Source organism: Convolutriloba macropyga, chromosome 11 (genome assembly GCF_964194025.1).
Source record: "Convolutriloba macropyga chromosome 11, txConMacr16.3, whole genome shotgun sequence".
NCBI lineage: Eukaryota > Metazoa > Xenacoelomorpha > Acoela > Convolutidae > Convolutriloba > Convolutriloba macropyga.
Genome location: NC_134478.1, coordinates 30505450 through 30523585, shown reverse-complemented (window position 1 = coordinate 30523585; position 18136 = coordinate 30505450). Strand labels below are relative to the sequence as shown.

The window sequence follows — 18136 nt, the reverse complement described above, 5'->3', positions numbered from 1 at the left end:
CAATGAAATAAACAAATTTAACCGGGCTTTAGACGATATAGCAGATGGTTTACGCGGAGAGTTTCAAAAAATACCGACATAAAAGTTCTGGATTATAATTTGGAAAATGTAGATATTCGAATGGATGGCATTCATCCTAATCACAATGGAATCCACAAAATGGTTTTTAGCTTAAGAAATTACATATCAAGTGTGGGGTATCAACCTTCTGTCAGCAACGTATCTATGAGACAAATCAAAAAGCAGCCAATAGATAATGTCAATAACTGGAACAGAAATGGTCATATGGGATATAATGCGTTTGGGTGACTTTGAAAAACATGTTTTCCTATTGGAAATTTTTCGTGTTTTTTAGCCTGTTTTTTCTTGCAGAAAATAAAAAATGTAAGTGTTCAATCAATTGTCACCCAAGCACTTCAATTTATTTGATTTTCAAAAACAAAACAATAGTTGATAATGTATGTCTTGGATTTTGGTCTTTAAACTTAATATATCAGTTCCTAACTATAACCTACTTAATTTTACTTTGCGGTGATGTCGAATCTAATCCAGGGCCCAATTTACATAATTTACAAACATTCGAAAGCTACGATAAACATAAGGCAAATGCAAACTTGCATCCATGTTTTGTATACACAAATATTAGAAGCGTTAACAACAAACACGAAGAGATTTCGGATTTTTTGCAGCAGCAGAACAGACAAACATGCTTCATTGTTACTGAAACTGGATAAACGATAATCAGAAGATACCCTTAAACTTTTTAAGCAACAATCACCACTTTGTCCATCAAAGTAGATCAAAATTGACGCAGTTAACGAGAGGTGGTGGAGTAGGGATATGGGTACCAAATACGTTCAAACATAAAATACGGAATGATCTCAACTCTATTAACAGAAGTTTTTTTGAATCACTATGGCTTGAAATACAAGCACCGTTTAAGGAAGAACTTCTAGTTAACGTTTCTTATTGTTCCAATAAAAACTTGGGCGAATTTTTTCTAGAAGAGTTGACATCAGAAATTTCAGGCGCATATTCAATAACTGATAATGTAATACTATTCGGAGACTATAACATCAATTTTTTCAATCAAAGAGAAAAAGAGTTATTGACAGAATTTGCTTCCAACAATGGGCTTGAGATAGTAAATAAAAATACTCCAACCTGGATAAATGGAAATCAGGAAACATTAATTGATCACTGTTTAACAACGAAACATCAAATTTTTGATACAACTGTTATCGAGCAATTATTTGGAAGTGATCACTTTACACAAGTTTTCTTTTCGTCACTGGACATTGATTATGAAAACAACAAAACGCAATTTTTTTACCGGGATACTAGCAAATTTACTAGAGCTAATCTTAACAAAAAAATTGCATCCGCGGATTGGAGTTTCATGTATCAACAAAACAATGCAAACTCAACTTTTGAAAAATTTTCAATTATGTTTGAAAATATTCTGAATAGTATAGCTCCCATCAAAATAGGAGAGCCATCATCAAAATCAACAAAAAAGAAATGGTTATCCAGAAAAATTCTGAATCTAATCAACGAAAAGCACAGGCTTTTCAATATTTGGAAGATAACAGCAGACGTTGACACATATAACTCATACAAAAGAATAAGAAACCATACAAACAGACTACTTAGAAGAGCGAGCCACAATTATTCACAGAAATTGTTCGAAAGTCTTCCCGATTCAAAACAACAGTGGAAATTCATTAAAACAAAAATAAAACACGAGGATAAAAACGGCGAAATTTCTAGAATTCGGTTCAACCAAGATATCTTAAAAGACAAAAAAGAAATCGCTGACACAATTAATATTTGTTTTTCTAAATTAGGTTTATACGAAGGCGAGACAGAAAAGATTGAGCTACCGGACTTTGCTTTTGACAAAACTGAGTTTTCCTTCAGACATATAACGAGAAAAGAACTGTTTACTGTAATTGATTAATTACCACAAAACAAAGCAGCGGGTCCTGGATTACTCACTACATGGTCCTTCAAGTGTAGCAAAATGTCTATTGGAACACATCTACAGTTTGCAATAAACGAATGTATTTCAAAAAACATTTTTCCTGACATACTTAAAAAAGCATATGTAACTCCAATTTACAAAAAAGGGGATCCACTGGAAGCAGGAAACTACAGACCAATTTCAGTTACACCGACTCTTGCGAAGATTTTTGAAAGACTTTTGCTCCAACAAATGTTAGAACATGTTGAAAAGTATGAAATAATCAACAAAAATCAGTTTGGGTTTCTGAAAAGAAAATCTTCGAATGACACAGTAATATCGTTGACAGAATCAGTGAATAGTTTGTTAGAAGAAAACGAAACCGTTATTAGTATATTCTTGGATTTAGCCAAAGCTTTTAACTCAATATCTCACAAACTTTTTCTCGAAAAAATTACTAAATATGGATTTAGTACGGAATCAATTGCAATGCTAGAATCGTTTTTGTCTAACAGAAAACAATGCGTAAAGAACGGCATAGAATATTCGAACTGGGTGACAATAAATCACGGAGTACCTCAAGGAACAGTTCTCGGACCTTTAATTTTTTTAATATATATCAACGACTTCCCAGAAAAAAATGAAAAAAAGAGAGGACGTTTTACAGTTTGCAGATGACACATGCATTATTTGTCATTCCAAATCCGATGAAAATCTCTTATGCGAAATTAACAGTGTATTTGAAAGTACTGACAGTTATATGAGGCAAAATATGCTAACTTTAAACAGAGATAAAACAGAAATTGTGGTTTTTTCAAAAAATGGTGAATCAAAAATTGAACAATTTCATTATAATGGAATTTTCATAGAGCCAAAAACAAGTTGTCGTTATCTAGGTATAATGATTGATAACAATCTAAATTTTGACATTCAGCTGAACAAAACATTAACAAAAATGGCAAATGCTATTAGGTCAATTTACTTAGTAAGACATTTTCTACCACTAAAAGCAAGAATCGTTCTTTTTAAATCACTTGTTTTGTCCCATCTCAATTTCAGTGCAATTTTTTTTCAATCGTTGTCGGTTATGTCACTTCAAAGAGTTAATAAACAAATAAATTGGGGAATAAAGGTTTGCCACCTGCGCAAAAAGTTTGACAGTGCAAGAGATCTATTACTGAAAGACAAAATTTTACCAGCAGAGCTTTTCATTAAAAAAGTTTGTCTTCTTAAATTTTTTGACCTCCTCTCACAATATAAACAGAGTAGTCGAGAAACCAAAAACTCCCCTTTCAGGATTCTTGAAAAGTACGAATTGACCAAAAACTGCAGAACTGTCCAGTTTTTTCCAAAGAATAAGTGCCAATCCAAATGGAGTGACAGGTCACTGATCAGAAATTTTTCTAGGAAATGGAATAATTTGCCAATTGAAATCCGAAAAGAGAAAACTAAAAACAAATTTAAGGAAAAACTAAGCAGCGAAATGGTCAAACTGCATGAACGTGTTCCAATAGATAGACAAGTAAGAGGCTTTAGGAAATTTTTCTACTGAAGTATAAAGACCAAACTATTCATATATTTACGAGGCGATTTTGAAAATGTAAATATTTAACCAAACGTTCTTGTTGTGGTTATAACTTTAAATTTACATTTTTGAAGATTAAAAAAATTTGATTGACCAAAAAAACCAAATTGTCCTAAGTTTTTTGAACCACGAATAATTCAATAGCTTCTACAGCAATTTTTTGAAATGCCTCGATTTTCAATTTCTCTTTATAATGAGCTCTTCAAATTTGCAAACGAATTAATTTTCTTGTTAACTTGAAAATGTTCTTTGTGTAATACGCAACCAAATATACAGCCAATATACAAAAGAAGAAGGGTGGTCTTAAATCCGAAAATATAAATAAAATGAAAGAATTTCTGGAGCTCTTATTAAAATTCTCTCAAACAAAGTTTTATCAATTGTATTAGTCCTGTAGGGCGTTCTTTTTCATGCAGTTTTTGGTACTACCTATTTGTCTATACATTTGCATTTTTGTCCTCAAGAACGGGATAAACACTTAAAACTAGGGGGAAATATGTAGGTGAGGAGTTCTCTTAAAGCTTTACAAGTCTCCAATTGTCAAATAACCAAAGTTGCTAGGAAGACATTAAGTATATGTTAGCACATGAAGCGGCCCGAGGGACCTAGTGCCCTGACACGAGGGCGCTTGCGCTCGAGTGCTGGGAATAAGGCCCGAGGGGAGCTAAGATTCATGTGCTAACTTATTTAAAGAACCAAAGGGTACGAAGGGGGTTAAACTTTAATTAAAATTGAAATTAAGAGTACAGTTTTGCAAATTATTAAACGAGAAATTTTAAAAGTTGTGAATAAGCCAAGTGTTTCCGTTTCCAAGGCAAAGCAAGTGCTTTCGGTCCAGGTTTTGATGGGAAATGTCAAAAGTATTAGTAGCTTTGGCCTCACTGCCAAAAATTATGCTTCCTTACTGCGAGCGGGCCGCTAGGTTAGGGCCGCAAAACTTAGCATTCCACTTTTGGACGTGCTAATTGCACGTGCCGCCAAGTTTTAGCGACCAAAAAACTTGTGTCCTGGGTTCTCTAAATCATGAGGTGAGCAGTATTTTGGTGGTTTGGACAACTACATCATTGCACTCCTATACCCGAACGCTAATCGTTAGAGAGTAATTCGACCGACTTTAGGTTAACTTTCGGTTAACTTAGATCAATTTTAACCGTTTTTCAACTCCTGAAACTTATGCAATTGAACTAGCGCACCAAAGGTGTATCGTGACATTACCCTTCCCACACCCTTTCCCTTGAGAAAGGGTGGGTTTGCAGCCAATGAAGTTTAAAAAATGGCAATTAAATTTGACTTAAAATAACTAACGTTGCGCGAAATCGTCACAAACGACTGGCGAACAGGGGATGGGTCATGTCTGCTGAGTTGAAGGTGTAGGCCTGTGACCAATATGTTGACATAATTAAAATGTCGTTTCAAGAGCAATTAATGATAGCTCCAAAAATTTATTTACCTTCTTATTTAAGTATATTGTTGTTGTTGTTGGGAATTTACGACTGCTTGTCGAGGGGTCGTTCTGACCCTTGATTCTTGCTTTTAGAGAATTGTCCGTAAATTTCTGCATCGGTGAAAATCGCAACACAGTTGCCACGTGCAGATATTTTGAGTGTTGAACGATTTATCAACAAACTTCCACATCAAGTTTAGTATTCGGTTTTTCAGTCCTCGCGGTTCCATAAAATTTATTTTAGTGTCGATTCGGTTTGCTAGTCTGCAATTTTTGAAAATGAATTCATTTCGCGCCTTTTCGAACCTTACTTTTCTGAGCGTGTACAATTCTGTGGATCTTCCTCTAACTTTGTTGATTTCAAGTATTTCAATATCGTCTCTTCCTTCTTGAGTAAGCTTTGAGAGAGTGAGGAGATCGTTCATCTGCATGTACATTGGTAATGGCAGGATGTTCAAAAGCCTCAGTTGATTCTCGTAGGGCTCGTTTCGTCCTGTTATCCACCTCACTGCTTTCCGCTGGAGTTTTTCAAGATTGCCTAAATCAGATTTTGAGGGCGTAGTACAGTTGATTCCGTAGAACAAGACTGGCAGAACCAGCGATTTGTATAATCCCAGTTTAATGAAGGGTTTTACGGCATAGGCGACGTTCCTCCTTATCAAGTAAAGGACTCTGTTTGCTTCATTGAGTTTATCAAATCTTTGGATATTGAAGTATTTAAAGCTTATTTGTAGGCTAACCCTCCTCCCCCCGTCGGTCAGTAAGGCCGCTACTTGTAACCTGTCATTAACAATAATAATAATAATAATGATAATAATAATAATAATAATAATAATAATAATAATAATAATAATAATAATAATAAAAATTTGAATTTACAACATGTTGAGGGGACTCGAACTAAAAGTTTGAGTTTTCAGCCAATACAGTTTTGGCATCTGCAAGCAATTCTCCATGAACAAAGGTTGTTTTGGCTAAAGTTTTCAGTGAAGTATTGCCAGAATATTCGAAGTAACTATGGTTTCAGCTCAATAGGTCTTGTAATGTCAATAGATGGAAGAAATGATATTAGTCGAGTTGTGCGAGCAAAAAATTCGTTGTGGGATGAGTCAAATCGTGGTTTTCTGAAACTCGGAATTTTTCTATTTTCTTGTCTGGGTCCGTCCTTCAGAGATATGAAGTCCTCCCAACAGAGATTGTATGCTCCATTGCATATCTTAGTCAGTGTGAGAACGTCCAGCATTTGAAGGTAGTGGAATTGGGAGCACCTCCAGATAGACTAAGCGCTCTTTGCAGTCACTGAATGTTGGCAGAATCCATTTCATTGCGCGACGCTGGAGCAGTTCTAACTTCCTCATGTCGCCTCTTGAAGCGTACCAACAGGGCGATGCGTCGCTGATGACAGCGACTACTGTGCTTTTGTACAGATTGAGCTTCGCACTAACTCTCAGCTTTGTAGAGACGTTTCTCTTAAGCAGATTGAGGGATCCATATGCCTTGCCAAGCCTTCTGGATATGTGTTCTGACCATAACAGATTTGAAGAAACTATGAGGCCCAAGTCCCGGTGACTATTCACCGCGCCGATTGACTCGTTGCAGAGCTTGTATTCAGGTTGCAGCCCCGAGAATATCACTATCTTGGTTTTACTTGGGTGAAACTCCATTTTGTTGGCCAGTGACCAATTCTCCAGGTTCGTCAGAGATCGTTGAAGGGACGCACCGCTGGCTATGAGCTTCCTGTCGTCTGCCATGAGGAACACACTTACGAAAAAATCATTGATAGCTTCGGGAAGATCGTTTATGTACACCAAGAAGAGCGGTCCTAATCTAGAGCCTTGGGGTACACCGCTGGTCACTTTCCTTTCTGATGACTTGGCGTCGTCGATTTGAACAAATTGTCTTCGATCGTGTAAGTAGCTTTTGATTATTTTGAGCAATCGACCACTGACTCCTAGAGCTTCAAGTTTTGCTACTAGAATGGAATGATCCACTTTTTTCAGGTCTAAGTAGACAGCATGGGTTGCCTTCGAGCTGACCTTGCTCTCCACGATTTTGTTCAGAGAGACCAGAAGCTGGAGTACGGATGATCTGCCTCCTCGAAATCCGAACTGACACTCGGAGATGTGGGGTTCAACGATTTCGAGTCGTTTGTCGTAAATGCATTTCTCGAAAACTTTTCTGACACAAGATAACAAAGCAACTGGGCGGTAGTTAGCGACCTTGTCTTTGGCTCCTTCCTTGTGCAGTGGCTTAATGCAAGAGATTTTCCAGCATGAAGGGAATTTGCCGGTCTCTTTTGCTTTTCTGAAGATGAAGGACGGGGACTTGGCTAACCCTTCCGCGCAACATCGCAGAAAATATGGGGGAATACCGTCAGGACCCGTTGCCTTAGTGATGTCGAGCTCTCTAAGTATTGCGCATACTTTCTCAGGACTTGTGTCAAAGTTACAAACTAATGAATGTTGGAGGTTCTCAGTTTCGCAAGTGCCTCCTGGGTTGTACACTGAGATAAAGTACTCATTGAACATGTTGGCTTTTTCTAGCGCTGTTCTGGATTTCTGGTCTGCTATCTTCATGACAGGCGGTAGAATAGGTGCCCCTTTGACTCGCTTCAGATGTTTGAAGATTTTCTCTGTAGAGCGTCCAGCAAAAAGATGTCTTGATATTCAGAGAGATCCTCCTCAGACATGCGCTCCACATCAGCTTTCAGCTGCGCAAGTTTCTGTTTATGCTTTTCACTTATTACGCCTTTTTCAGCTTGAGTTTCTGCGGTTTTGAGCCTCATGATGACGTTGGAAGTGGTTGGAGTAATCCAGTGAGGCAGTGAAGATCTATGTGCAGTTTTTCTAGGAACAAAGGTGTCCAGTTTGGGTTCTAACCATTCGTGCCAATGTTGAACCATCAGCGCAGGGTTTGTCCAGCAGTATGGAATGAATGGATCTTCTTTCATTGCTTTTAGGATACCCTCTTTGTCCATCTTCTTGAAACTAAAGAGGGATCTACGTGTCCTTCTGTGTGAGCCATTCGACATCAAGGTGTGGATACAGAGCGGTTCGTGATCTGACATTGGGCTGCCATCCAAGATTGGTGACGGATATGTGCTGACTGATACTATAAGTGAAGGGCTATTTGATAAGCATACATCAAGAATGCGATCGTTTGTCTTGTTTAATTGAGTGAGATTGAAACCTAGAAAGATATCAACACACTCTTGCTCGTAAGAGTTGATGCTCGACATTTCGTCCCAGTTGACTGCTGATAAGTTTATGTCCCCAGCAAGGATAATGGGAACCATGGGAAGCGTAGAAGAAAGTGTGCTAAGAAGAGAACGAAAAAGCGTGGAGGGCCAGAGGTAATTTGAGTTGAGTGGAGGATTATAGACACAAAGGATAATGAAAGAGGTTTCACAGGTGATGTGAACCGCAGCGAAACAGCAGCCACTGACATTCATGTTCTCAGGGAATGTAATTTCTTCGAAGTAAATTGAGGAGCGAATTCCAATGAGGACTCCTCTATGTTGTCCATGATCTCTTTCACTTCTAACGAAATGATAATCAGGTAAGAAAAGTTCCCCGTCTTTAAAACTACTGTCAAGCCAGGTTTCGCATAAACAAGGAATGTCAAATGTGTTCAGTGAAATAAAAATTGCAAGGTACTCTCTTCTTCGGGTGTTCATGAGACTTCTCACATTGTAGCTAAGAATTCGACATGTTTTGTTCTCTAGTCAGACCTCTGGAGTCTCTTCAGAGCTCAGGTCCTTCACTTCGACTCCGTCAACAAACAGTTTTAGATTGTTTATCTTGATTCTGCTCGGGTTGTTTGCGTACTCCGGCTTGGTCAAGAATTCTCGTCGTTTTTTGAGGATGCGTCTCTCGAGATCCTGATCTTTTGCATTCAGGCTCGGGGAAAGAAACACTCTCCAGGCTTCAAAGCTCCTTAAGGTTTTGGACTTCGCGAGGATTTTTCGCACATCCCAGATGCTTTTGAGGGTAACCAACATTGTTCGTGGTCGCGTGCGGTTCGGGTCGTGCTTTCCAAGTCGGCGAATGTTCTCAATTTTTGGGCTCTTCAACCGACAGTAAACTGGTCTTGAACTTCAAGCTTCCAATACCAGAAAAACAATTTTATCAAATCTTTGGATAGGTATGACGTTAAAAAATTTTAATTGCAAATAAAACTAATAGTTAATTGGAGAGCAATAAACACTATATTATTGCATAGGGATAGCTGACGCTAAAACTACGATAAGTGCAAATGATTTATGCACCAACAGGAAATATATTATTTGAAGCGGAAATCACGCCATGCACTAGCTTGTCGAATTTTACACTTGTATCACGCAGGTACAATGATAGAGAGTTCCACTTCAGCGATGTATGATTAAATAATGATTTAGAACAGAATGAAACAGATGAAATATTCACTACATAAATTTTTCGGATAGTACGCATGTTAAACCTATAACTGTCCACGGTTAATTTACGCCAAAGAAAGCGCCAAAGGTGAACTGAATTGAAAGAGACATATATAGTACTTATAGAACTTAAGTCCTAAAAAGGAATTAAAAAAACAATTTTAGTGTTTTCGCCATTTAATACTTCAAGGTTCAAAAAATACTCGCGGTTTTGCCAAAAACCTGCGGTGTGTAACAACTTAATCAGAGTGCCATACCAAAAGCTCGAAATGAAAATCAAAGAAGGCAATTTCAGTGAAAATACAATTCAAATGTGCTTTATTAGCATTAAGGATCACAATAAATAGTTCCTTTACATATGTACATTTTAACAATTAAAACTCTACTCTACAGTGACTTCAAATTACACCGACGTTATGCTACAATAACTTCATGAAATAGCAACAACTTGATTGAAAAATATATTTGTAGCTTGAACAACGAAATCATTCTGGGAAACGGTTTTAGTCGAGACATGCTGGTCAACAGTCTGCTCCAAAATCTCCGCAATCTTTTTGTTAGTGAAGTTCGCAGCAACCGCGAGTAGCTTTAGTGTATCTGTTTCAGCATTAACTTCAAGTGATCCCTTGAAAAGCTCGTTCAAAATTGATTCTGTAAGCTTAGAGCTAATTTTTCCTTGCTTATGAACATCTAATTCACAGAAGAGCTGTTCACAGAAGGAGGCAAAGTCCACAGCAATGAGACACAAGAAAACAGACGATCTGAATATTGCAAAATTAACAACCTCGTGCTCGCGGACTGCAAGCTTCTTCTGCAGTTGTTCCAAACAACTACTTCTGAGCTCAACCTGTTTGCTCGCACAATAAGCAGCGATCAACTCATTAACAAATTCTTGAAACACAGTACCGCATACCCCAGTCACGCTCATTTCTTTGGCCAGTGATAACATTTCGAATGAAGCAAGGGCATTGCGTTCAAACACTGGTTTACCATAGCTGCTCAATAAAATAATTTCAACAGCCTGCGAAATTCTATTTCGGTTCTGTGGATTTGACACTGCCCGGAAATATTCGCAAAGGAATTTCACTGGATTTTCCGGACGGTTGACCAGCAATTTTAGCAATGCATCGCGAACGATTGGACTCACCTCGCCCTTCTCCAGAGTTGATTTATAAAATGAAAAGTCACGTTCACTCATCTGAAAGTAGTCCATTATTTAAACATAGCTGGCATATTGCCAGAAAATAGCCGCAATAGCTTTGTAGATCTGCAGTCTAAAAGATTTGTAAAGACACACTAAAAAATTTATTTTCATTAGGCGCTGAGATGATTTTGATTCAGAATCTGTATAACTTATTGCTGTTTCTCTTAGCTGCGCTTAAATATCCTTCAATTAGAGTGATATACACTCACTTGACCTTATCTCTTTGAATTAAAGAAAATAAAAGTCAATTTTAGAGTGAGGAAGTCATTTTTGAGAGTGAGGTAAACCAAGTGTGACCAAAAATTTAATCACGCGAAAGAACAAACTCGCTCCAATAAGAGCAAAAAATGACAACACGCACGCACTTCAGTTGAAATTGCATTAACGAATGAACAAAAAGCAGATTTGAAGTGGTTGTGACGTCTATGGTCGTAACAAAAATCGCGACGACGAAATAAAAAAACATAGCCGGAAGAATTCCGGAAGCCACTCGAAGCGTCAAAACTTCAGAAAGAAGCCGTAATTGCAGCTGAAGCCATTGCCTTTTGTATTAAAACCGTTAACTCAATACCCCCAGTCCTCATCTAAACATTGATGAAATTTAAACCACTGTCAAAAAGAGAAACAACATGCAGCAAAATTTATATTATGGAAAACGTTTAGTAACAATAAAAATTCCGAAGTAATTAGGATGGTCAAAATACTGATAGGCTGAAAAAGCTGACAGGGCTATCAATTGCCCGAAAAAAAATCATGATTCTAATCTCAAAAAGATTGCGAAGCAAACGAAGATAATAATCTAAGAAACTAAGCTCAATTTTTCAAAAATGATTGCTCAAATTTAAGAATCAAAAAACCTCCACAATTAGACATTTATTCAGTGCAATTAAGACAAAAATCCATACTTTTTCCTTGTTGTATATGACAACATGATTTCACACTTATTCAAAAGTTAATATCATAGAAAAGAAAAACAACAGAATAATATTCAAAGGCAAAAAAATCGTTTTAAAACAATAGCAAGGCCAGAGAAAATGGCAATGAATGATGTTAAAGGGAAATTTCGGATAAGGCTTTCTAACAAACTCTCAGAACTCCCTTTTGTTGAGTGAAATCAATTGCAAACAGAAGAGAGGAAAATCTAAGAAAAAGCTGAAATCATTCAATGTTTTTACAATCAATTAAACGAAAAAAAAACAATATAACGAAAATAAATGTAGGTGGCAGGACAAAGCTAAAATGATACAAATCAGAATGAGAAGATTATGGACACAATGTAAGGAACACCGTAACCAAGTCTAAATGTTGATTTTTGAAACAAATTTGAGAAAAGTTAAAAACCAAATTTAAAAACAATTAAAAGAAAAACGAAGACATTCCATTGTTCAGGAATCGACAAATGACAATGAGTCACCCGAGACAAACATCCATCCTTCTAAATCAGACAAAAAAAGATAAAGCAGAATTCAAATTTACGTAACATTGAAACATTTTTGCAAAAAAAAATGTCGAAAAAAACTTTTAAGACTGCATTTATGAAAGAAGTTGAACTGTTTTTCAAAAACTGAACACCAACAGACTATTGAATTTTTATTGAAGCGGTATTAAAGTCCCTCGTTTTGCACAAAAAATTTATTTCTACTAATTAAAAGAAAAATAAACAGAAAACCGGCAAAAATTAGGAAAAAAAACTACCAAAATCGGAATAGCATATGTACAATTTTATTTAAAAAATACATCGAGGTAGAAAGAAGCGTTGAGTACATAAAATGGCCAGTGAAGATTTTTGAAGACGGCTCAAAAAAACGGCTGTAAGATCCAAAAAGGAAAAAAATAATGGAAAAGCCAAAAAAATAACTAAAAAATCAAGAAATATGTGCCAATTTGGAACTTGAAACGCATTTTCCATTCTGCAAAACACTGTGGTACCAACTTTTGTGGTTTACGTTTCCATAAGGCATCGAATAACAATAATTTTACAAAAAAAAACATATTAGAAGCAAAAAAACTGGGACACTTTGACAAAAAACAGCAAAACACGGTTACCGATACGTGCCATTCAGTCAAAAACTATATTTCAAATTACAAAAAACGCAGCACATGATCAAAAAGCTTCTATCGTTCAGAAAAAATTAGTTCACATGGCAATTTTACTCGATTTTCCTGAGTCTGAACGAATAGTAATACCGTTAAAAAAATTAAGAAAACCAATACTCCTCTTCGAGTCGTAGAAAAAACAAGAGAAGGCTCAATAACCTCAGCTATTGCTTCGCGGCTATTAAAACTCATCTAATGAACATGCGTCAATTCATGAGCTCTGGATTTAATCCAGGTCCGCTCACTCCCTCAGTACCTTTTATGACAACGTTGCAATTAGCAACGTTATGTAACCTCATAAAATAGCAAGCATCCAAAGGTTATACCAAGTAAAAACTCAGCGTTGGGCAAAAATTTGCACCAACTTATTAAATATTTGTGTTTCACGCCATAGTTATTTCGACCTTTTTCTTTCGACATAAAACGCAACACTCTCTTACCTGATAAACCAGTGCCAATAGGACGAACTTTAGATTTTTTATGCTTTGGATTTTTTTAAAATCTCAATTAGAGCAAATACGCGTTTTCACCATGTTTTCAAAAAAAATTCTCAAGAAATGCAACAAACTAGAACTAATTGCCAAGCTTTTGGAGACCTAAAAAATACAGGAAAAAGACAATTTCATAAAAAAAATTAGAAAATGATCTTGTTAACTATGAAATGATTTGACTGTCGGACATCAAAATGAAAGTATTGATTGCATGGAAAGAGATATCGAATTTATCAAAACACAAACTTCTAAAGTTATTAATAATTTAACTGAGAGACAGGAGACGTCAAAAAGCAACAACCTTGTTAATCCTCCGATGAAAATTTATCAACTGAAAATGATAACCCGATTTGCCAAGCAATTAGTTATATCTGAAAGTACTTTTTGTAAAGTAAATCAGCATGAAATTTCGCAGCAGACTGCTATCTTCTCATATTCATTTGAAACAATAGGATATATTTCTAATGTAGTTGATTCCTTTTCCCCTGCGGCAAGAACGGAAACATTAGTTGTACATGTCGGTCATAATTTAATTGACAAAGGTGTTTCTGGACAGGAGGCGGCGACTCAACTAAAAAAATAGTCAACAAATGTATGCAAAAGTCAAACCTCATCGTGTTGCTATATGCAAAATCGGTCCGGTAAAAGATGGTTGCTATGGGAAGAAAACAAACAACGAGAAAATATCTAAATTCAATGATCATCTAGAAATGATAAGCCTGGAGCTTGATGGCTCCTATCCTTGGTCACGGATTAAAGTTTTGGAAAATGCGCTATCAATAGATGACATATGTTTAACATGGCTGTATAAAAATCTGGTAGAAAAAATACGTCACTGGTAGCATAAAACACATATAACCTACCAAATATAACACACAAATAACCTACCAGCATGACAGAAAACAGTTCAACCTCTGAAATTGCATAAAAATTTGAATTTTGCTTAAGTTGAGTAACTTTTTTGACATGATATTTTTATCATTTGTTTTTAATTTCTGTTTTTATTTTGAGAATTGTAAAAGACCAGGTAGACATTAAGAAACGTTACTTAACTCAAGTAAATTTGAAACATGATAATTTAGAAATTATGCTGACTTATTTTCAGAGAATGCTAATTTTATTACTCATTGCGGCTGTTCGTAGTGTTTCATGTTTTCCGTTTCTGTGGTGACATAGAAAAAAATCGTGGACCCTTTGATGCTTCAGAATTTTCTATTTTGGATGATGCTTTATTTGGGGCCCACAATGTCATAAAATTTCTGCTTTTCAAAGCTTGCAGCATACAAAATAAGTATCAAGATATATCAAACTTCCTCCAGCAGCTGGACTTGGAGACTATTTTTATAGTAAGTTAAACTTGGATGAGCGAAGAACGAAGCTTGAATATAAACCCGAGCGCTGAGCACAATTTTATGCATTAAAATCGATCACATCAAACATGAGCAGCTAATAGTCGGGGTTGTAGGAAGATGGATTCCTAAGAAAATAAATTCAAATGCAGAAGAGAATTTGAATTAGCTGATCCGAAATTTTTTGAAACGTTGTGGCTGGAACTAGGCAATGCTTTAATGGAAAAATGTCCCATTAACATTTCCTATTGTCCACATCAAAGCCTGGGTGACTTCGTTTTAGACAAATTAAAAACAGAAGTTTGAAATGCGTTGTCAACTGTTGATAATAACCTCTTAATCGCTGATTATAACATTGATAAGTTGAGCGTAAATGGGTAGAAAAGCTTTCAGAATTTTGCGGCAGGACTAGGATTACAGTTATCTAACATTGATATTCCTACACGCATAATCAACAATAAAAAAAATTTGATAGATCACTGTTTTTCGACTAATGAGCAAATCACTATTCGAAAAATCTGCCTACCTCCTTTTGATGTTGATCCTAAAGTAATTTTTTTCAGAGCGAACTTTTTTTGTTAGAAGAAAAACAAAAATATTTTATTCGACGAGGACGATATACAAAAAATTTTGTCGATGAAAAATTAAAAAAAGATCTGGTTCTTGCAGATTGGAGAACAGTGTATCAACAAAGAAATTGCGATAAAATGTCTGCAGAGTTTAACAGAATCTTATTGAGAACACTGGACAAAAACGCACTAACAGAGAAGAAACTAGTTTCCAAAATAAAAAAAAGACTACTTCAGGTAAACCACGGGTGACAAAAGAAATTAAACAGTTATTTGCTTAGAAACATCGTTTTGTCAATGACTACAAAGTGACACAAAGTGCTGAATCATTTGTGTCTTTTAAAAAGTATCGCAACCTTGTAAATCGAAGGCTTAAAGAAGCACAACATCAATTTTCAGAGGTTTTTTTTGGCAGATTGTTCCATTGAACGTCGAAAAAATAGAGCGAATTTTCAAGAAATTAAATTTAGACCTTATACTTTGAGGGAAATCTATAAAGCTATTGACAATCTACACAACAACAAAGCACCAGGGCCGGGATACATTAATGCTTGGGCATTGAAATCCGGACAACATGCTATTGGGACCTATCTTCAGATCTTATTTAACAATTGTATTCAAGAGAAAGCTTTTCCAACAATTCTTAAGGATGCACACATCACACTATTTTTAAAAAAGGAGATGTTTCTGTCGTATTCAAGAGAATGTTTTTCCAACAATTCTTAAAGATGCGCACATCACACCAATTTTCAAAAAAGGAGATGTTTCTGTTTTAACTAATTATCGTCCAATTTCTGTAACACCAACTTTTGCAAAAATTTTTAAAAGGCTTTTACTTAATCAGTTAATAGAATATCTTGGAAAGTTTCCGCTTCTGAACAAAAAACAATTTATTTTCCAATCCAGAAAATTGTCTAGTGATGCTGTGCTTTACTTCATTGAAAAAATAATAGGAATGTGGAAGACAACAACGACAAAGGTGCTGTATTCTTAAATATTGCAAAAATTGTCAATTCATTTTCACATGAGATCTTTCTCAAGAAAGCTGAAAATTTCAATCTCTCAATCAAAAATTCTACTTTTAAAACCTTTTCTCGCAATTTGAACAAAATGAGTAAAGAATGGGTGTTGACTTATCAGATAAAATAACTATGAATCATGGTGTTCCACAAGGAACTGTGTTAGGACCTCTTTTTTTTCTGTTACATGTCAACAATTTTTCTGAAAAACTGGAAGGTGAAAATGATGTCGTTCAATTTGATGACACTAGTATTATATGCAAGTTTGAACAAATGAAAACATTCCAAAAAATTGAAAAAAATTTAGAACAAACGGACAACTATCTAACAGAGAATCAACTCACTTCAAATGCTGATAAAACAGAGATGTTATTCATTACAAATCATACTAATTCGGATTCAGAGTTTTCTTTTTCAGGCAAATTTATCAAATCGGCGCATGCCTGTCGTTATCTGGGAGTACAAATTGATTCAAACCTAACCTTGAAAATCCATTGAACTCAGTTTTAAGTAAAATGGCCAATGCATTTCGTTCTTTGTAACATGTAAGAAATCAAATTCCTTTGAAAGTAAGAATTGATGTGCTCAATTCAGTTGTACTCTCTCGTCTTTTTTTCAGTGGATTATTCCTTCAAGCTCCTACTGTAGAAAACATAAACTGAATAAACAGGCAAATTAACTGGGGTTAAAAGTTTGATATTTTCGACAAAAATTTGACCACTCCATTGACCTTCTTATTAAGGATCGTATGCTGCCAATTGAACTGTTCACCTCAAAAGTTAGCCTAATAAAGCTACAAACAGATATAAGACACCGGGAAACATCCCAAAAATTTACAAAAATTACTAGTCGCCATAAGGCTAGACAGAACAAGAGAACAAATCAAATTATTATAAAAAAGAAAACGAAAACGAAGTGGAGTAACAAATCTTTAATCTTGAAAAGGATTCAAAAATGGAGCAAATTGCCCTCCTAAATAAGAATTTTTTATGGTAAAACTTGCTTTAAAATGTTTAAACCAAGTTTTCGCTCGATCAACACAAGAAAGTACCTGTTAATAGACAAATAGGAGCCTTCAAATCCTAATTTTACCTATGAGAACGAACAGCCACAATAAGAACATTATTATATTAAAAAAAAAGCTGATTAATTTTTTAAGATTTTAAAACATGTAGATATCTAACCTGAGGGTTATATTCTGATTAATTTACATGTTTAAAAAAACTCAATAAAATTTGACAGCAGACATTATAGACACTGAGGAGAGAGATAAACGATTGAATTCCGTTTGAAGTGAAAGCAAAAGTTGGATCTTTTCCGTTTATGCCCCCCAGCTTAGTGGGCGCATATTATTTGCATCCCACCAGACGAACGATTCATATTTTGAAATGTTGATTTACTATGTAATGGCACCTGCTCTTTAGCGGGGGGCATAATGTATTAAGGGAGGCAAAATTAGAAAACATCCCAAAGGTTATTCAATTTGACATTTTTCTTTAAAAAAATGGATCTTTTCCCTTTGTGCCCCCCAGTACGTTATATGCCCCCAGTTATAGATCACGTGCCATTGAATAGTAAATCAGTATGTAAAAAAATTGCATGTGCGTCTAGGGATTGCAAATAATATGCGCCCAATAGGCTGGAGGGGGGAACAAATGGAAAAGATCCAGAAAATTTTAAAGATTAACTTTAACGATTATCGTTAATCTTCTGCTCTAATTGCGGAAGATTAACAAATTAAATAGTGAACCAGAAGCTGAAAGACAACTATTACTATGATATGTTGACGATATAATTTGCAGGGTAAATGGTGAACCGGACACCCGGCTCTGAAAAGTAAACACCCTTCATAGGAAATTGGAGTTCACAATCGCAAAACCTGACAAAAATGGTAATTTATCTTTTTTAAACATGAAAATTAATGTAAATAGCTGCAAAGAAATTAATTGCGAGTGGTACAAGAAACCAACAGATACTGGAGTTGTCTTGAATTTCCGTAGC

The 18136-nt window shown here is 35.7% G+C and overlaps 1 protein-coding gene across 1 annotated transcript; it reads right to left on the bottom strand.

The window, feature by feature from the left end:
- Positions 1–9695: 9695 nt before the first annotated feature.
- On the bottom strand, positions 9696–10725 carry LOC142349291 (tubulin polyglutamylase complex subunit 1-like). Its single transcript, XM_075400760.1, has one exon. It carries the CDS (start codon positions 10617–10619, stop codon positions 9837–9839), a length of 783 nt encoding a protein of 260 aa, XP_075256875.1. The 5' UTR covers positions 10620–10725; the 3' UTR covers positions 9696–9836.
- Between the last annotated feature and the right edge of the window lie 7411 nt (positions 10726–18136).